This window comes from Coffea arabica, chromosome 3e (genome assembly GCF_036785885.1).
Source record: "Coffea arabica cultivar ET-39 chromosome 3e, Coffea Arabica ET-39 HiFi, whole genome shotgun sequence".
In the NCBI taxonomy this organism is placed as follows: domain Eukaryota; kingdom Viridiplantae; phylum Streptophyta; class Magnoliopsida; order Gentianales; family Rubiaceae; genus Coffea; species Coffea arabica.
Window position 1 is genome coordinate 48028639 of NC_092315.1, and position 21918 is coordinate 48050556.

The 21918-nt window shown below is 35.9% G+C and overlaps 1 protein-coding gene and 1 pseudogene across 1 annotated transcript; one reads left to right on the forward strand and one right to left on the reverse strand.

Moving 5' to 3' along the window:
• Window positions 1–460: 460 nt before the first annotated feature.
• On the reverse strand, window positions 461–8022 carry LOC113737015 (2-alkenal reductase (NADP(+)-dependent)). Its single transcript, XM_072083587.1, has 8 exons — window positions 7581–8022; window positions 6132–6581; window positions 5447–5763; window positions 4590–4767; window positions 3393–3558; window positions 3233–3257; window positions 2746–2828; window positions 461–1101 (listed from the first exon to the last, which is right to left on the reverse strand). Exons 2-8 carry the CDS (start codon window positions 6229–6231, stop codon window positions 723–725), a joined length of 1248 nt encoding a protein of 415 aa, XP_071939688.1. The 5' UTR covers window positions 6232–6581; window positions 7581–8022; the 3' UTR covers window positions 461–722.
• A 5997-nt stretch (window positions 8023–14019) lies between these two features.
• LOC113737014 (putative disease resistance protein RGA3) lies at window positions 14020–19234 on the forward strand (annotated as a pseudogene).
• Window positions 19235–21918: the final 2684 nt, after the last annotated feature.

The following is a 21918-nucleotide window of genomic DNA, read 5'->3' on the forward strand; positions in this document are numbered from 1 at the left end:
ATACTCTTTCTAATGAATTGCTTAAGCTACGAAGATGTGATCTGTTATTTTTAGTTGACAATATAGGTAAAATGAAAGGAGTCCTCCCAAACCAACTCAGTTAGATGAATTTACGTTTAAGAAGAAGTTTGAACCTTCGGCCTAGTCTACATAACGAATTTTAAGAAGCCCTTCCTAACCAGCTCATCTAGTAACGAATTTTCATTACTTTTTAGAGACTATAGGTTTCCATTATTCCTTATCTTCCAGACAAAAGGAGTTTGGCATGGCAAATAGAAAACCTACCAATAAGTGCCATAGCAGCCAACAAAAGAAAAGCCAAAAGAGATTTCCCATGATGATCAAGATACGAGCTTTAGCCTTTCAATTAGAAAACAATTTTCCCCATTGCTAGAAACTTAATTTATAATCTAGGAAACTAAAAATTCAATCTTGAAAGCACAATTCAAAGATGCACAAGTGTTCTGATAGGTAAGCTTATTTATTCATCTGAAACAAGAAACAGAAAATATCTGCGTAGATTCTGATGGCAACAAATCGAAATCAGGATTTACTCATCCTTGACTTCAACTTGGCACTGTATTATCTGGCCTGATAAAGTTCACAAAGAACTCCAGGTGCACAAACGCATGAGAGCTCAAACTAGCGGAATTAAATTGCTAATAGCCAGTAGACTCAGGTACATACTCCATGTACAAAGGGATGGTCAAAGGAACCTGAGATCATTCACGAGCAACCAAAACAACCTGTTTCCCGACATTGCGACCACTAAACAGACCAACATGGGCAGCAGGACCATTTTCAAGGCCTTCTGCAATGTCTTCTACATAGGTGATCTTTTTTTCTCGGATTTGTGGTAGTACAAGGTCCAAAAACTTCGGATAGAGGTGAAGGTAATCAAACACACCAAATCCCTCCATTCTAAGACGCTTGATAAGAATAGAAGCCACATTATATAGTCCTTCAGGTTTCTCTTGGTGGTATTGTGACATCAGTCCACACACAGCAATTCGTCCATGCATTCTCATGTTGAGAAGCACAGCATCCAACATCTTTCCCCCAACATTTTCGAAGTGAATATCAATTCCTTCAGGGAAGTACCTGCAAAAGAAATTCAACCAATTAAGTTATGTCAACGCTTACTGCACTCTAACTAGGCCATTGCGACCTTGAGGGAAATCCATATTTCCATGCATAACAATTAAAAAGTTAAGGCAATCATGACGGTCACTAGACACAATGGAAGAAAGAGGAACAAATATTGGTTTTGTATACAAGTAATGTCAATCAAATCTAAAAGTTTTCATTATATAGGTATTTCTGTTTCTATTGTTTTACTGTCCATCGATAGAAAACTGAAGGGCAACATTCAAAGTCATTCCACAAAGGGACACTGGAAAAATAAAATGTGCTTCTGACAGCTACTTGGTAGAAACTTGGACAAGACTGGAGAGCAGCCTTCATAGTTATCCTGTCTTTATTTCTGGCTCTTGTTAATTTTAATCTTTGTTTTCATTTGGGGTGTTCCTCTGCTCCTCATTCCAAATGAATCATGGGCCTCTTGTATATGCAGTAGAAAATGTTTGGTTAAGCATATTGTTAACACTGCTTAGCGAACAGAAAACAGGTATTGTAGGTGGCATTCCTGCAGCTGTTGCTTTAAGTTCTCCCAAATCAGTATGATCTGTAGTCAGACTCTTACGAGTAAGCTCGGTAATTTGACAGCACAAGCTGGTTTGGCCTGCTCTAGATAACCAACCACTAAGAGTACAGTTAGGACAGTAGCAGTTAATGAACGCTAGTCAGCAACCTGATCAGGCTAATAATTCCATCTTGCTTCATTTCAGACAAGAGTGCCTGACTGATCTGGTTCTTTTGCTTGCTTCTAAATTCTGAGGACACCATGACAATCTAGGTTCTTTGCCATCTATATTACATCCAATTTTCACTGTCATAGCTCACAAAATCCTGGAAACTTTAAATGTTCTTTGTGATTTCCCTACTAAAAATTTGGTCAGATACCTCAGAGATGTCGAACATAAATGGCACATCTTATAGTTGGAATGTAAGATGTCATTACAGAGCAACTGAGGAGAACAAGTTTGAAAGATAGGCTACACAAGATTTTGGCAATTATTGCCTCTAGCTATGGCAAGATAGAAATAATAGATTTTTTAATACTAAAAAGAAATCACCCAATTAGGTGCTTGAAAAGATTTCTAGTTTAAAGGCAAACAAGTTACATGAGATGGATACCAGAATACTGGATGCTTGTGGAAAGGGGAATCTATCACCAAATTGGGGCTTTTTACAAGAAACTTTGGTTGCTTGGATTCTGGAATTTAAGCAAGAAGCTACAGGATATTTTTGAATAGCGGGACTCCACTTACCCCATAGATGACTCCAATTACAGAGTCTTTAACCATGCACTTAGAACCATGTACTTTATGAAAGACAGGAGAAAACCTTCATGAAAGTCTAATATTAGATTTGCTATGATTTTAGTCACAATCTTTCTCAAGCAGAAGAAGTTACAAGGCTAAATGATCTCAAACTATGGTGAAAAAGTGGGTGCATTGAAGATAATTATTGCACACGAATTTCCTAGAGTGCTCTTAAGGTAAAGCATTATAAAAAGCTACCACTGGTATAAAAAGTATTTAATTAACAATTCACTCTCAGAAGCTTTAAACACATAATTAGAATATGTTAATGTTAGGCAATGATGATTAGAATGTTGCATACCTTTTCAAAGCTGCATCCAAGTCCTGCTCCTCTTTATAATTGAAAGCATCATCAAATCCGAACTTATTCTTCAGAAGATCAACCTTGTCAACATAAATTTAAAGCGGAAGTTAGAACACATATATGAATCAAAAATATTATTAGCTGGACGAAGACAAATACAAGGTCAAACTGTAGAGTGTGGAATAAGACCAATATCAGGATGAAAATTTACTCAAAATCAACAACCAGGTCTTGAGTAATGCATGAGATGCTAAATGCAATTTCGACCCAAGATGAAGCCGTTGGCCAAACATGAAAACTCAGAAGCACATGACCATCTGCCCTGACATGGATGACAAGAAATTCTGGAATTTGCAATCAAAATTCAAAGGCTGCTTTTTAATTACATGAAATTCCAATTATATGAAAGTCTATGTAGCAGGTTGCAGAGCCAGACACAACATCAGGCCAAAAAGGTAAAAAATGCACGAAATATTGAACTTACTCTGCAGTAGAGAACCATGTGTACACTTGGGTTATCAAAAGAAACAACTGTCAGAAATGGTCCTAAGGTAGAGGTGGTCTAATATACCTTGTGGTCTGTACAACAAACAAAAAAGCAACATTCAACTTGGAAGAAATAAGAAGTAATAAACTTGATATACTTTTCTCTACTTCCAGCACTTCCTATTACATGGCAGCCTGTCAATTTTGCAAATTGTCCAACAAGCAGGCCAACAGAACCAGATGCTGCAGATACAAATACTTTTTCTCCCTTCTTTGGATTGCAAACCTCAAAGAGTCCACCATAAGCAGTCAAACCAGACATACCTTCAAAACACATAGTGTTAATATCAATGAAAAAAATGCTAAAGGATTATGTGATGCTATTTGTTTAGGGTTCCTTTACTGCTACAGATGAATAGCTGTCTTTTAAGAAAAACACTAGTTCTTGTAATAATGAAAGTCTTTTATGAAGAACGAAAGTTAACATCCTATCCTTTGCTTGTTATTGTTGATTGAACCGTATCAAAGCTGGTTTGTCATGCACAAATGCAGTCCTAAGATGAGGTTTAAAATAACCAAGGGATGCATATATCCTTCCTTTGAAAAGGAAAAATAATAGCCATCCCAATTATGGGATGAAACTAAAGGAGCCGCGGGCTAGAGGGTGGTTTCAGGACATGGGAGGGGAAAGGTTTTAGAGTTATTTAGGTACTGCTTTTCGTGGAGATATATCTTTAAATTCCTCATGGGATTCCTGAAAACCAAAATTTCAATTAACATGTCTTCATATCTCATGTCCTATCTTTTGGTCGAGAAAACTTTATTTGTCTTTCAAATTTAGATTGATGCTTGTACAACTAGTAGTCGCACGTCTGCATTATCTTAGCAAACTCAAAAAAGTGTGAGCTGAACCACAAATGTTGAGTAGAGAAAGTTCAGTACCCTCTTTCACTTTTCCTAGGGTAAACATTATCAGGGTATCACTGAAATTTGAAGTCCAGAGAACTTGGTGAGCAGAAAATTCAGTGGCTGACCATGAAAGACGATGACATGCTACCACTAGTGCAAAAACACATCCAAAAGAAGAACATCATGGGAAAACGCACAACCACATAATATGCATGAAACACAATAGCACCAGATGACCACACACTGGAAAATGAAATTTCATGAAACTGAAAAAGAAATGCACAAGTTCACAAGCATCGATTTTGCATGCACAGAAAAAGTCCCCTGAAAACATAGTTACCGAGTTTTAGTTCTCAAGGTTATGCAAATCAAATTTGGATTGTTATACAATTTTCAGCTACATCTCCAATTGCAAAATGACATCACTCAGCAAGTGTGGAGCTCACCTAGAAGTCCAGTGTAATGGGAAAGGGGTACATCTGTATGCTCAATCTTGAAAAGAGAATCAGGTTCTGCTATGAGACTGTACTCCTCCCATCCAGTTATACCCCACACCAAGTCACCCTTCTCGAACTTTGGATGCCTTGAATCCACTACTTTAGCTACCCCAAATCCATTTATTGTCTGCAAATTATCACCATTTCAGTAAAACAGATACAAACATAAAATTTCAGATACATCAGTTGTCAAAAATGCAACAAAAAATCATTCTATTCAATGCTGTACGATAAATATCAGCCAACAGATCTGATGGTGAGGAATAACAAATTCTGGTCAAATGAGAAGCTTCCACAGAGGTTTACAAAAGAAAAAGAAGTTTTATTACCTTAATTTTCATTTATTCTAACATCTTGAACTTCATTTTTTTTTTTTCGGCAAGATAAGTTTGAGCATATTCCTAGGAGTTTAGATTCTCAATTGACATGTAAATTGTCATCAAACTTAGAAAATTGAATAATGTTCCTCAATGACGAAAGATAAACAAAATCATAATATATTGGAAGGTCGATTTGGCCAAGAAAAATGCATGTACTGCGGTTAGTTACTAACAAATTCAGGAAAAATGCTAGACCCTATTGAAAGGTCTCCCTCCATCAGAAACTTTTTAACCTTACTCTGATTTCTGAAGAAGCCCTTTTAGCTATTAACCAATTACCTCTAACAGAAGACAATAAACACAATGAACGAAGCATTCAACTTCCACGCCACAATTATTGTCTATATCGAGAGATTATGATAGCATAACAATAAAATAGTATTACAAACTTCAAACACTGACAGCAGGAAGGAAAATTATACTTACAGAGCCAAGGGAGAAACGAGAGAATTGCGCTTCAAGAGAAGAATCTGATTTTTGCATGAGAAAGCTCAGGTAAGGATCACAAGACAAGTAGAAATTCTTAACCAATACCCCTTTACTGGAGCTTTCTGGGACTTTCAAGCTCATGGTGCTGTCTGTTTTGATGATGAAATCAGAGTCTTTTACGAATCCGGTTGCATAGTTTTTCAACACCACCTGCTTGTTCTTCACTACCTCTGCTTCTTCTGCCATTGCAGCACTTTGGTTCAGTATAGACCTGGCACTTTGGAGCAGCAAAGTCTGTCTAGCTTTTTCTGGCTCTTATAGGAGAACACAGAAGTACAGAACAAAAGTCTTGATGTAAGATATGACGTCTTTAAAAAGCCGTGTCAAGAACGGGTGCATGAGAAAGCAGGATGACAAATGGTTGCAGGTCTCAATTTACCTGCAATTACTTTAATTCCACGACAACTAATTGTCAATTAGTAAAACTCATCTTCTTATTCTGTACATTTTCTGAAAGGATATTTATTTTGGGTGGACGAGCTCGATTAGGCTAGATTGAACTCGATTAGGATTGATCAGACACAATCATAAGATATTTGTTTGAGCATGTGAGATCAATCAGACGTAGGAAAATATTTGTCCAAGAATTTTTTCTTCAGCTGATCCCACATGGTGATACTACCTGGTGGTAGGTAGTACAGCCAGTCTTTCACGGAGTCCTTCAAAGAGAAGGGGAAGACCTTCATTTTTATCTGCTCTTCTGTGATTTCCGTGGGGTTCATACTATTGCAAACGACATCAAGCTCTTACAAGTGCTTGTAGGGCTCCTTACCTGATAGACCATAGAAAGATGGCAAGAAGTGAATTAGACCAGATTTTAGTTCAAAGAAAGTGTTATCATTCAAACTTGGAAAAGTAATGCACAAAGGTTGTTGGGTCAAATCAGGGGTAGCCAACTCCCTCAATGTTCGTGCATTTGCCATGGTGACTTCCTCTTGATCCGAATCACTCGAGTGGTCACCCCGCAAATTTATCGACTTCACCTCTGGATCCACTCCTTGAGGTGCAATACTGGATTGCTCCTCTCTGAGCTGTCTAGTTTCTTTCCTAGTTCGGCGTGCAGTCTTCTCTACTTCAGGGTCGAAAATCAATTTGCATGTATGAGAAGAATGAGGCATAAACTAGAAAAAATACCAGAAAATTAAAACAAAAAATGAACTTAAAAAGAAATAAATAATTAACGCCAATCCCCTGCAACGGTGCCAAAAATTGACAGGTGCCAAACCTGTGCAATAATAATAATAATAATCTAACTACCACTAAAGCAGTCAACAATCAACTCTAGGTACTAGAGCAGGAACTCTAGATATGTAATAGGTTATTTGATTCACCCTGTTTCCGAAAAATTTGTTTAATTCGATATACCAGAATTAATTAGCTGACAACGATACTAACAAGTAGACAGTAGCAAGTAGGGTCGTCTCCTCAGGGATTGGGAATATTTGTCTATTTGAAGTTCCAATTGACGATTGGGGGTTTTATCGGAGTAAAGCTAAAAATAATTAAGCAATTACACTAAAAATGAATAATTAACTAGCATGAATGTAGACAGAAATTAATTCAGAATAGATAAATTCTAACCAAGGATACAACTACTCAGACACAGTCCATTCATCCGATCATTGATGCAAAGAAGATTCACTTAATTTTATTAACAGGTTAGTTATAGTTGCCGACACACTCTGACGACCAGCTTTTCCTTAATTTATTGATAATCAAGGTACGACCGTTGATCACCCCTAATTAGGAAACACTCCTAAGTACGACCGTAGGAATTAATTCCCTAATTGCATTAAAAACTAGAAAAGTCTAACTCTAATCAATAACATGCTACGAGGGTTATTTAAATCAGATTGCACATTTTCCTAGTTTATAAAAACGCTAGTTGCCACTAATATTGATCCATTTAAACAATTACAGATTTAATTGACTAATTTGGCAGGAGATTAATATATCATATTGAACATCGGGCCCTTAACATTCAATTAACTAAATAATCCCATAGAAATTAAACATATAACGTGCAAATATTAATAAATTAAGGAACGCATGATAATTAATTCGATCTCACAGGTATTCGGGACTGCGTCGTCGCGTTGATCCTTGACTAGACAAAAAGTTTAGCCACGCCGCATAAATAAATCTCCACGCAAAGTGATTGAATTCATGAACTTCAAACCGTCTTTAATTAATTAATCAAGCAAAAGATGATTCTCCTGTTGGGAAACTTTGTCGAACAGTAGGCGTGCGCATGACAAGGAAAAAGAAAGAAAAACTAAACTATTGCTAAAAAACAATTTCACAAGCCTCTGTACGTTTCTTCTAAACAAAGACTAATGCTTTTCTCCGTGGTCCCTTACGAATTGAGAGTCCAAGTCCCAAAAGTAAGCTCTGCCGAATTTTTCTCTACTTTTCGTTTCCTGTTGCCCATCAAAGACTTCAACTCCTAATCAGCAAAAAGGAAATGCCATCCGTCTGTTTTGTGAAGCTCTTTTGGAGTCTCCCACGTGTGGAGCAATTTTCTCCAACAGGTCCCCCTTTTCAACCCTTTTTAGTTCCATTTCCTACAGATAGGTCCAAATACCAAATATAAGTATATATTAACAATTTAAAACAATATTTGATAAAAACAAAAGGGGAAATTAATAATAAAATTACTGACAATTAACACCTTATCACTCTTATCTTAAGAAAACACGCTAAACAGTGTCCCATTTATAATCTTACAGATTTGTTGGAAAAAAATGACTTGCATACGAAATTATCAAATAAAATACAAATTCCTAAATCACACAACTACTAAAAATTTGACTCCAATAAAATTAATAAATAATAAAAAAGAAATTTCTAGACTTGGTTTATCTTGCCAACAACTTCTCTACAGTCTCATCAACTGATTTGATTGAGTATAAAAGTTACTTTAAGTTTTCAATTCCAAGAAATAAAAGATACTATACATATGGGTAGATCCGCTACCTCTTTCATTTATTTGTTTGTTTGTTTGTTTGTTTTTGAATGGTAAACGGGCTCCAAAATTAAGCCAAGAAAGTTAAATAGTGAAAATTTTGAAAAGAACCAAATAGAAAATGCTAAACACATCTCTAACGACTATTTGGAATTTTGTTTTTTGAAACTACCAAGCAGGCAAGCACTGAAAACATTGACAATTTCCCCATTGGACCGAAGAAGCATATTCAGTATTTTCTTTTTCTTTCTCTTTAAATTAATTTTGTTCATTTTTTTTCTCCATTCCAACGAAATCATCTCACTCCATTAAATTTGTAGAACACAATTTTATGATTCTAATAATATCAATGTGCAGTGTTATAGGATTGAAAGAGTAAAATAATCACTGAAAAAAAAATATATGTGTGGGAGAGAATAAACAAATCAACAACTCACACTAGTAATGACTAGGGGGTTTGCCTGCACATAGCACAGGTGTTTTTGACTTGTGGGTTGGTTTTTGTGTATTATCTTGTAGATGTTGATGGCTATAAGTGTAATTGTATCAGTTGAAGTGCATCACAAAGTATGATTGTGTGAAAGGAATTGTAGAAAATTATAATTTTTAGCCATGAAAGCAGAAGTATGATTGCAATGAGCTTATTACAATGAGAAAAATTGCAATAAGTGTAGTTGCAGCAAAAAAACCAGCAAATTTCCAAAACTCACAATAAGGACACCAGCAAATTTCTCCATCATGGGTTGAAATGGAGGTCCAACAATTTTCCGAACTACTTTACGTCTCTTATAATCTTGCAGTTATTTTTCACAAAATTCTTCTTTTTGCTTAATGAATAAAGAATCATATCTCTGCCTTGATCTTTCATTGCGAAGTTGTTTTTTAGCAATAAATTTATCATTACATCCAACCATCCTAAATATCAGTGCAAATAAGGTCAAATTTGCATCTGCTATCATAACTGTTAGGTTCATGAGTAAAAAGATTACATCCCGCATTCGTCCGAAAGATGGAAAAAGAGTGATTAATATGTAAGTAAGGGTCCAAGACCTAATGGCTTAAGCTTTTGGGTCATAATTGAGTTCCTGACCTACATATTGGACTCTTCGGTGGACTCTCATGAGGTATTTCTCCCTATCAAATTGGTATCAGAGCTTCACATTGCAAGACTGGGCTATTCATGGACAAGTGGATTCTTCTCGGAGTTGGACAGGTGAAAATTGTCTTATTGGTGGTGGACCGAAGTACGAAGAGTTTGGTTAGTGTTGGACCAAGTGAGCCATGGGTCTGGCAGGGAGTCTGGTTGGTGTGAGATGGAGCCAAGGGTTGGCAGAGGTCCAAAAATCCAGATTGTATGTTGAAGAAGAGTGGGTCCATATTTGGGAGAAAATGTGACTTTAGGTGATAAGGTGGGTTTGCATTGAATATTAAAGTGGGCTCGAAGAAGGACTTGCAAAATTGGGTTTAATGTGGGGATTACTCATGAAGGGGGAGATTTGTTAGATTCATGAGTAAAAAGATTACGTCTCATATTGGTTCGAAAGATGGAGAAAGAGTGGTTAATATGTAAGTAAGGGTCAAAACCTAATGGTTTAAGCTTTTGGGATCAGAATTGGATTACTAATTTATATATTGGATTTTTCGATGGACTCTCTTGAGGCATTTCTCCCTATCAATAAAGCAACATCTTTGCCAAGTAGGCTAAACAAAGCATTAAATTAATAAAGCACAATAAGCAAAGATATCTACACAAACAGTCACATCATTGGGCCAAAAATCCTATACATAGAGTTAACAATATACAATTGGCATGCGCCATTTGTGGAGTGAAGATTCAGAGCTTGCCTTCACCAAAATCCCTACATGCAGACCACTTTTCCTCACTGCTCAGCCAACTACAAAAGTAAAATTGACAATTCACAAATATAGTTAGCAATTATTAAAAAATTCTCCATGCATATTAACACGTATCTAATCTAGTTCCTACACATAAAAACGGTGAAATTGCAGCATGAAGTGACTATACCTTTCTAAACGAAAGAGGCAAACAGACCACAAATGTTTGAGCCAAGATACTTTAATATGTATAGAATTTCCATTAGTTGTATTGAAATAGCCCAAAAGTGTTGCAATAACACTTGTATTGACTGCAAATGATGCTTCACTTGCTCCGATTACAGTATTCATCGATTATGGTAACTCAAAAGTATATTGCAATAATATTTGTATTGACTACAAATGATGCTTCACTTGTTGCGGTTATACTATTCATCAGTTACACAAGTGATTTTCCAAATACCCTCCATTAAAGCTCTCTCCAATAAAGCTTTATTACTCTTATGTCAAATTTAAGCCATTAAGTTCATTATTTAAAAGCTATGTGCCCACTTAAGAAGGCATTATAGGCAAACAACATTGGCAAAAGTACTACCATGTTGTATGTTAGGCTACACCATTTTCTCCCAACTTACCTCTAAGGAAAATACCTCTATAGAGAATAATGCTCATTTCCCAACCGTCTGTCACAAACAAAGCCAAAAGGGCAATATAGAGAGAGCACATGCACTATTATTAATCAACCAGCTTGTACTCTTTGCACAAAATCTGCCATGTAATTTTTCACTCCCTAAAATACCTCTCCACAAGACAGATGAAAAATTCCCAAGAGTCAGATGCAAACTGCTTTATATATATATGTATAGGATATTTCAAACAATGGAAGAATTATACTGCGATAATATCTTACTGAGTCTCTTGGCTCTACTAAGAAAATACTCTAACTAATATCTTATTCACAACCTACAACCAGATTCGTAGAATAAGAAAGAATTACATAAGTAATAAGCCACTAAATTACATGTTACTATATACGAGAACTGCTAACAAATTGAGAGTCCAATAAAATCACAAAATAAGTAGATGGAAACTTTTAAGCTTGGTTTATGTTTGCCAGCCAACAAGGTTCGCATAATTCATTCTCAGTTAGTTTCTTAATTACTGAAGTAACCAATAAGTTGCTTGACGAGATAAAGAAGTCACGATCCTTTTTTCATTTCCTCATCGATTTTTTGATTAACTAAAGGCCATCAGCATCACAAGCCATTGACGAAAACTAGTATCACAGCCTCATCTTAATACTGCACTGTTTGGATTCCCTATTTTTTGAAGAACAAGTTTTTCTAATATAATGTTACAGTAATATACAAACAAAAATAATTTCAAAAATATCACGTCCGTGCAATTTATCAAAATCAACTCCAAATATACAAAAAAAAATTAAAAAATTTACACCATCGAATAATACCACCATCATCCCCTTCTTCCTCCTCCCTCTCTTGTCTTAATTGCTTTAGTATGGAGAAGATTCTATGGAGTATAAATAACAAATAAACATCATGGAAAGAAAGAAAAAGAAAAATGCGAAGTAGGAAGATGCATTTCCAAGGAAGTAGCCACTAGGCATCCAATACCAACCAAGTTGAATAAATTAACTGGAGAGTTAATGCGACATTTCAGATCTAGGTCTCCTGTTGCCAGCCCCTTAATCCGTTTAGTTAAGTCAACTCTGTTGAGTTTTGCGAGCTCTTATGCTAAAATTACTTGAAATGCCTCACACAATTGGATGTTACATAAATCATATAGTAAAAAGTATTATAAAATTATTTCAAAAGTTTGTCTCTAAATGGGACCAGCCGATCTGTTGATTTGCCATTTACCTTTTCTTAATGTGAATGTCATTCTCGAGTGGAACTTTCGGGTTACACCACTATTCCAACAACCATTCAAATATCTTGCTATAAAGATAAGCAAAAGTCCAAAGTTATTGTAGCTACTCCCCTTGCTGACATGTAGCACTATGGGTGAACTTGACATTGCTTTGTAAGGTTGACTAGAAGAGTAGAATCCCTGCCTATGTTATAAGGTTAAAATATTTTTAATAGATTTTTCAAACTCTATATTTTAGAGAGATATAATTCAATTGGAATATCATGTACATGATCATTTCAACTTATACTGGACAAATTAACATAAATTTTAATCGGATTACAACGTTATTATCATTATTATTATTATTTGAATTTATATTTATATTTATTTTTATTTCAATATATAAAGTTATATTTGACAATTTAAGTTGAATTTGTTAAAAATCGTCAAATTGCATGGATTTTTTCAAATTGTTATATTCTTTGACATTTTGTTATTTTGCTAATGTAACGAAAAAGATTATTTACAGCTAATTGTATCTTATTATAAAGAAAAAGATTATTACCATTACTTAATGTAGTGTGCATTTTTCTATTTCAAATTTATTTTAATTTGTTCATATTAAAATATTTGGCGGCATTTCACTTTATGTTCATATATTTTTGTTATCAATTCTATTTTAATTCATTTATACCTTAATATGTGTTTTTTATACAATTAATTTTTTCCTTTCTTAATCAAACGAATGCATTAACGTCTAAATGACAAAAATATACGTATCTCTATTATAAAATGCTCTTTGTTGTTGTTTTCATGGTAACCATTAGATTTGCATTTTTTTTCTTATTTTCTATGTTGTCAGATTTTTAAATTATTCAATAAAGGTTATTTATTATAAGTTGTAATTTGGAGAGAAAAGTGTTTATCCAAGCTTATTGCATTATTAGATTATTCAACAAGCCAGCTTATAGATTACCCTTACATACACTACCAACCTTTATTATGCTTCATTTCCTTCTTGTTTTATTTCCTTCTCATTCTCACATAGCAGAGAGAAAGCTTTCTTCACTTTCTTGTTTTCTCACATTTTTGGTAATACAATTTTTCTTGCTTTTTACTTCAACAAATCTATACATTTATACCTTGTTGTAGTAACATATACTTTCTTCAGCGTGTTTTGTGTTCTCCTTTTGTAGCATTACTTTTAGTACTCAAGATTTTTGCTTCGCCTATCACTTTATTCCAGGTTAGTCAATTTACTTATTTTATTTAGCACCAGTTAAACCTATATAAATCAACTGGAATTACCACCAAATATAATATACATTTTTCCTATCAATTTTATTTTATTTTATTTTATTTATGCGTTGATCCTTGCTTTTTATTACAAGAATTTTTGACCTTTATTAACCAGCAGTGCATCAAGATACTTTCTATAATATATTTACACATGACACTCAACTCATAAACAATCCCTCAAATTTTGTTACCCTTAAACACTTTAGGGTGGGCATTGGCTGTATTAGCACAACCAAGCCTTACTAGTTTTAAGATTAAATGGCTCTAGCATTTGATCAAAAGGGTGAAAATGCTAAGCAACTTCCATTGCAAAAGCATCCAAATTGAACCTGTACACACGGGTTCATTCTTGGTATAATTATCATTAAATACGTCCAAGAAGCGAAATAGCTTAGTCTAAAAAGACGTGTCTTTTTGTTTATTGATTTGCATTGTGAATTGCGTTGTCCCACTAAAATTTGCAAGCATAATTTCCTATGGTTTCTTTGTAATGCTATAAGCTTCACTACCTACTTGGATCCAATTACTGCTACCATTTATGAGTTCCCATATTCTTTTCGATCAAAAAATATGATTCAATTCTTTCCACAACGAAGGCCCACCATTGACTAAATCAATAGCACTCCAAAGTCTTCTTTTCTCCACTGATTTTGGTTCCTAGATCTAGCTGCGGAAGCTGAATCATCCCTTCCTTTATCCCATTGCAAAAAGCATCCTGCATCCATATCACCATCATCGACATCAGGTCATTTCATCCAACCAATCCCAAGCAAGAAAAAATGGCTGAAGCTGCTGTTAGCGCTACCATTAAGGTTCTGTTGGGGACGGTTATTTCCCTTGCCACCGACCGTACTAGTTTGGTTCTTGGGTTCGAAAAGGATTTGGAGAAATTAAGCCAATTTGCTACAATGATCCAGGACTTCTTGGATGGTGCTGACGAAAAAATGCATAGGACAGCGGTGCGGCGATGGCTGAATCAGCTTGAAGAAGAGGTTTTTAAAGTGGACAATGTGCTGGACGAGCTCAACTATGAAAATCTCCATCGGGAGGTGAAGTACAGAAATCAACTCAAGAAGAAGGTATGCTTCTTCTTCTTGAACTTCAATACAATTGGTTTGCGTTTGAAATGGGCTTCGGAGATCAGGGAAATCAACAACAACCTTGAAAGGATTAATCGACGAGCCAATGACATGGGACTGGTCGTCAGGTGCCAAAATGATGCTGCACTCCCTGCTTCTGCTAGAGTCACAACAAGCCGACTGACTGACTCTACTGTTGTTCTAGATGTAGTGGGTAGAGCCAAGGATGAATCAAAGACAATAGAAATGTTGTTAAGCCCGGCTGAAAGAGTTGTCTCTGTGATTCCCGTGACCGGCATGGGAGGAATAGGAAAAACAACTTTGGCCAAATCAGTCTACAATAATCCACAAATTGGTCGTCACTTCGGAAAAAACAAATTTTGGGTGTGTGTGGCTAGAAAAATCGAAACAATGGAGCTCTTCAAATTCATTTTAGTACAATTGACAGAAGAAGAAGTGAAAGTGGACGACAGGAATGTTATCGTTAAGAAAATTGGAGATAAGCTCGAGAGACAAAAATATTTCCTTGTCCTTGACGATGTGTGGAATCATGAACAAGGATTGTGGAATGAATTTTTTACCACTTTGGAGGTACTAAATCCAACCAAAGGAAGCTGGTGTCTTGTTACTACTCGTGACAAACGTGTGGCTGATGCTGTGTCTACAATTCTAAGGATGAATCATCGTCCTCATTGCTTAGAAAAGCTATCATATGATGAGTGTTGGTCTATCTTGAGAAAAATGGGTACTGGCAGGGGAAGAAGTATTAAAAGAATTGGAAGCAATAAAGATGCAAATTTTAAGAAAATGTGGTGGCCTACCATTGGCAGCAAAGTTAATTGGAGGCTTGTTGCTTAGCAATGGAAAAGAGAAGTGGCAAGCTATTGTGGAGGATAGTCTCTTGAATGCAGAGCAAGGCCAAATCAATCAAATACTTAAGGTGAGCTTTGATCATTTATCACCTCCATCAGTTAAGAAATGTTTTGCATATTGCTCGATTTTTCCCCAAGACACAAAATTGGGAGAACATGAACTAATTCAGCATTGGATTGCGGAAGGTTTTGTTCTTCCAAATCAGAAAAATAATAGAGTGATGGAGGAAACAGGAGGTGAGTATTTAACAAAATTCTTTATTGGAAAAAGTAGAAGAGTTATTAGGAACATATTATAAAATGCATGATCTCGTGCATGATTTTGCAAAATCAATTCTCAATCCAGAAAGTAGCAATCAGGATCACTACGTTGCATTGAACTCTTCTGAAGGTTTGGCAGAAAATACCACAAGGACAATACCAACATCAATTCGCACGTTATTTCTCCATCTAGAGGGTGGCATATCCGCTAACATGCTTTTAAGATTCAAGTACTTGCATGTTCTCAAATTGTTTGGCGATGATGTCAAGTTTCTACCGAACTCCATCGGCAAACTACTATATTTGCGGTTGCTTGACATTTCATCTTCTAGAATCACAAGTTTACCAGAATCCCTTTGCAAGCTATATAATTTGCAGACGCTAACAATTCGTAATAATGCACTTGAAGGAGATTTTCCAAAACAGATGAGCAATTTGATTAGCTTGAGACATCTAAACTACTGTGATTGTCGTGCAGAATTTAAAATGCCGATGCAGTTGGGACGATTGACTTGTCTTCAAACTCTCGAGTTCTTTAATGTAAGTCAAGAGAAGGGTTGTGGTGTCGAACAGCTTGGGGCCTTGAAATATCTTAAAGGATCATTGCATTTAAGAAATCTTGGACTAGTGAAGGGCAAAGAAGCAGCTAAACAAGCAAAATTGTTCGAAAAGCCACATCTATCTCGCGCTTGGTGTTTGAATGGGAAAGGTGGGATCGAGAAAGCGATAACTGTGATGAGGATGTATTGGAAGGTCTCCAATCTCACCCAAATTTGCAAGAGTTGGAAATTCGATATTTTATGGGTAATAAATTTCCGCAATGGCTTATCAATTTGTCAAAATTGGGAATAGAAGATTGTCAAAGATGCTGTGAACTCCCCGCATTAGGACAACTGCCATCCCTCAAACATCTCTATTTGGCACGATTGGACAACATCCGATCTGTTGGAGATGAATTCTACGGTATTAATACTAATGAGGAGGAGGAGGAGGGCAGATCACGAGCATCAGGGAGCGGCGCTAGAAGACAAAAATTCTTTCCAGCCCTTGAAGAACTCCGCGTAGAATATATGAGGAATTTGGTAGAGTGGAAGGATGCAGACCAAGTGAGATCAACAACAGGTGAAGTAGAAACTGATGTCTTTCCTATGCTGAGGGATTTGATGCTCGTGGGACGCTACAATCTTAGGGAGCTACCAAAAGATGTGTTTGGAACGAGTTTGCAGTGGTTGATCATCTCAGGTTGTGCTGTGCAAGATTAATTAGTCTGGGAGTAAATGGACAGAAATGCCCCCTACCATGTCTTGAGCAATTGAGAATTTGTGAGTGTGAGGGGTTGACCACTTTGCCCTACAAATCTCCGTGGTACCTGGAGGTGGTGAGCTGCCCCAATTTGGTGTTGTTTTCACTTAATTTGCAGGAGACGTCATCTCTCGAGAAATTCATCTTAGTCAGATGTCCCAAATTGATCCCTCATAGGTTCAAAGGATTTGCTTTTGCCACCAGCTTAAGAAAATTACAAATCGGTCCCTTCTCCTCAGATGACTCCTCAATCGATGGTTTTGATTGGTCTGGTTTAAGATCTGCATCAACACTTACGAGGGTTGCCTCACACGGATTCCCTGCCACACCAGCTTCAATACTTGACTACCCTCACTTCACTAAGGCTGGACAACTTTGGAGGAATAGAAGTGCTACCGGATTGGATTGGATTGGAAACCTTGTGTCTCTTGAAACCCTATTGCTATGGTCTTGCCAAAAGCTTCAATCTTTACCATCCGAGGCCGCCATGAGACGCCTCACCAAGTTAACTCGTGTCGAAGTTTATTGGTGTCCTCTACTAAGACAACAATACTCTCCCCAAAGAGGCATCTACTACTTGGAGGAGGAGATTTCAAGTGATCCAGTAGGATTTTCCCATCTAAAGTTCACACACATACGTATATGTATATAAGTTTTTTTGTTTCTGCATCTCATTGACATATATTTGCTCTTTACTCTCTTATTCTCTTCTACAAAATTTCACTAGTTCCATATGGTCATCCTCTGTAATTCTCTTCTTTTGGGCAGACATTGGTTTCTCTTCAAAGATTAGTTTTAACAAAGCCTGGTTTTGAACAAATTGGAAGAAACCAAAATTCTGGATTTCGTCTGCCTCTCTGAACCACTAAAAGATTTTGTACATCTTAAAAACTCCTTACACTTCAACTTTTTAAATTCTATTTGGCCAAGGACGAAATTATTAGCGACGGTGCATACACAATTAGCCTCTTTGTTTGAATGTGTTGGAAAATGCTTCATTTGATGTGCAATGCTAGATGTACATGGATGCATTCTTCATTTTTCTATCACTAATATTGCTGCTCAAGAGGTATGTTGTGCAGAAATGTGATAATGCAGCATTTCTCTCCCCAAGAACTCTTTTTCTTACCTCCATCCAATTTAGTAAAAGTACAAGGAATTGGTGCAAGTTTGCATTCTAGTATGCTTGAGTCATGTAACTGGCCTAAAAACAGGGCATTTTCCTATACTTTTATTTGTTTGTGAACTTTTACCCTATGCCTACAGCTTATCTTTTGCTTTTTAAGATTTTTATATTTACTTGGTGCTAAACATGTCTTTTGATTGTGAAAGAATCTGGTCTTTTCCCATTTTCTTGCACTAGTTACTGGACCATAACTTTTCTTTGTTTTCATTGCTTATTATAATTGGAGACATACTGAAATGTACCATTGTGATGCTTTCCAGAGTCTTAGGAGGCATAGCTTATGTTATTGGAGAAAGGACAGCATCGTTTGTTGTTGCATTTCTTACTAGAATACCAAGGGACAGAAGTTATTTTCATTGACCAGACAGGGTTTGAAGATGAAGGCAATTATCAATGATGTTTATTAAGCTCATTAGATATCATTAACTATGATGGAGGCTTCATAAATAGTTGGTTCTCCCCAAGTTTCTCAAACATAAGTTTTTCATCTTCTACTCAGACTGCAGAAAGGAAGGTAACAATTTAGCTTGTTCATCTCCAGGGCAGTTTTGATAGTTTTTTAATCTGCATTCTTGATATGTATTTAGTAAATCAATTACCAAAACTTTTTTTTCCTTTGGTGTAGCATGCTGATTGCTGAACTGAAAATGGCTAGTAGCAGGCCTGCAAAGTATGATATGGAGGAAGAAGAAATTGGGGGGAAGGGGGGGGGGGAGCATGGAGGCTGACACTGGAGAGCTATCAACATACAAGGCTTATTTCAATCAAACTGGAGTTGGTCTATTGGTTCAGAAGGGATTTCTGGGAAAGAGTTGGATGCATCAGAATGATGTGATAAGTACACCCTGATAGTACGTTTTCTTCATCTTTATTTGGGAGTAAAAGTGCATCTGGTGACCAAATTTATGACATTTCATCCTTTTTTTTAAAAAAGAAAATTAATCATTCGATAGAGAGATCATAGGACTCTTGTTACTTTTCATCTTCCTGTAATCATTTTTCGTTATCTCTTTCGGCTCTTTTAGCTGCTTCCCTTTCAACTCCCGGGTCCAAGATTTCGATTAATCCATAGCAATCACCACAGGATTTCTCCTGGTTGGTTCCCTTATTTTCACATCTCATGACTGTTTGATTACTCTTGGGCCTCTGATAGATTCATCTTCTGTTTTCTCACGATTTTGACATTGGGTGGGCTTGTTTGGGTGTTCTTCGGGGTTCTGAAGCTAATTTCTTTGCGGCCGTAAGTTCACTCTGATTTCTTCTATTTGTTTGCCTGCCTTGGCTAATTCACAGCATTTGGTTTGTATATATGCATGTGTTTTCTGATAGATGCGTTGTTGCATTTGGTTTTGCTTAGGCTGCCATCGTCCTGGTTGATAAAAAAGTATTTTCTGTGATGGGTTAACATATGAGATTCTGATTTTTATATGTTCTGTGATGGGATATTTCAGGTTATGAAAGCAGTTGAGGCTATTCTATCGAAGGCTACTATTAAGACACAGGTTCTGATTTTCTCTCCTGACCATGCTTCAATTTCCAATGAGGTTGTTACTTGGCATATGAATTTTACCATTCAGTTTTCTGGGAAAAGGATTATTCACATGTTCTTCTTATTTGCTTGCAAGCTGTAATTTGAGTCTTGTTGCTTTCCCTTCCCTCTAGCCCATAGATTGCTTTCTAGAGTTGCAAATCAGTGAGTTCATGGTTTCATTAGACTTAATAGATAATGCAGATAAGTTTCTCTTGATTATGTGTGTTTGGTTCTGAGATAATTTTGTATTATTGGTTGAACTTGATCTCAAGTCTCTTTTTCTAACCTGCATTAAATCCAAGTCCTTGTTAGTAAAGGATGTCAGGAAGATTAGTTGTTGGCTGGTACTAGAGAAAAATTTACGTATTTTCTCGTTTTGCTTCCTGCCATATTGTTTTACATTAATAGGCATTCTGCTGTCTTTAGTTTGAGCTACCAAAGGTTACTACACTATCAAATAAAAAAAAAGTATTTTCTTTTCTTCCTAGTTGATTTTTCTTTCTCTGTCTACAATAATATGCATTCTGCTATCTTGCCCCACACACTATCAAATGGGGAAACTTTCTTGTCTGAGAGATGGAAACATACAAAAGCGGAGATTTGGATCGGACGTCGGACCTAGCAAAGTATCCTCTGCATTCTAATCTCATTTTTCCACTTAGAAACTTGTCTGGTTTTGATTTGGGAAGCAGCAAACTTCATTTTAGATTTGTCATTAAGCTCTGTTGTTATTTCTCGTGTGACCATGTGGCAGCACACTGATATGTATTGCATATATTGTTCTCATCAGCAAATTAAATTTTTTGTCTCTGTTCTTGCTTTTACTTGGTATGTGGATGGATTGATATCTGGAGGTTTTAAAGAATAGTAATGAAAGATTGCATATGAGTCATTTCTTTTCTTTTTCTAGATATTGAAAAAGCAAAGCTACATTTGACACAACTTGTCTCCAGGATTTTGAGGCTGACAATTACTTATATGCTACCTTTTGCAGACCGTCCAAGGTTCCTATGTTGAGCGCAATAACAAGCTGTTGTACTACATCCTTGATATGTCCTGTTCCTGGCACCATCAAGATTGAAGATTTGGAGATCAACAGCAAGGCCTTGTCAGTGAATTTGAAAGTTTGGATATATTGCTTCAGTTGATGCAGCAAGTTTGGATACGTAGGCTATGTTGGAACACGCAGGAAGCAATAGCTTCTTGTGCCAAATTGTATGAATCTGTGCTTATAACTAGTTGATGTGGTGGAAAATTGCTCTTTTACGGCATAAAAAGTCTTCCAAAAGCAATAATATGCATCTCCTAACGAACAAAAGGACCTTGCAATTAATTAAATATTCTTTTAAAATATTAAGTTGAGGGAACAACAAATTAATTTTCTTTTTCTGCTTGGCATTTTAATTGGTTGATGATTGCTTAAATTTGTCAACATAGACAAATATAGATGTAAATACATTAAAATTTCATATTGAAATATTTGATTTAACATGAAGGAAGAACAAGAATAAACAAGTGGATGTTTTGTCAAAAATCCACACAAGTACTTCATTTAGTAATTACCTTTACTTATTAACGTACGTGATAATGATTGGTAATGATTGATAAGTAATCACCTTACTTACATCCAACAATCAATGGATAAAATCGGCGAGTGAATCTACATTTGTTCAACTCTTAATTCAATCCCTATAGTACTTAAATTTTGATAAAAAAAACCACCATAAAATTGCCTAATACTGTCAAAGTGGCCTTGGATATTATGTTCCAAGACCTCAGCATGTCAAATTAGTGAATCATGATTTTGTAAAGTATGAAGTTTTAGCACATAATACTATGAAAGTTTTTCAATATCAAATGTAATTATTTTTATTGCAAATGTTTACAATAATTCACCCTAATTGCTTCAACTTTTGGTTGTTTGTAGCAAAAAAAAAAAAAACTAGATATTTAACGCAAACCAAAATGAAATTATTTTCCATTGTTGCAGCCTTTTGTTCATTTTCTTTTCTTTTTGGTGCCTTACATTCAAGTTTTTTACCGTCTTGACCCTTACTAAAAATGAAAGTGAGAAAGTGTGAGATTTTTATATAAGAGTGAAGATATGGTAAAAGTCTATAGTGTAAGATCTTTTTTTAAAAAAAAAAAATTGCAAAAAGGCATGCGACCCAAAGTTTGGAGCCTTCTCTGAGATGGAAGAACCTTT

Bases quoted from the DNA above. Each gene is read 5' to 3' on its own strand.
- LOC113737015 (XM_072083587.1), bottom strand. From the start codon at position 6,231: ATGAACCCCACGGAAATCACAGAAGAGCAGATAAAAATGAAGGTCTTC. The intron at 3,258-3,392 runs GTATATCAAGTT...TGATAACCCAAG, and splicing joins AGTGCTGGAAGTAGAGAAAA to TGTACACATGGTTCTCTACT. The intron at 1,102-2,745 runs GTATGCAACATT...TTTCTTTTGCAG, and splicing joins TTGGATGCAGCTTTGAAAAG to GTACTTCCCTGAAGGAATTG.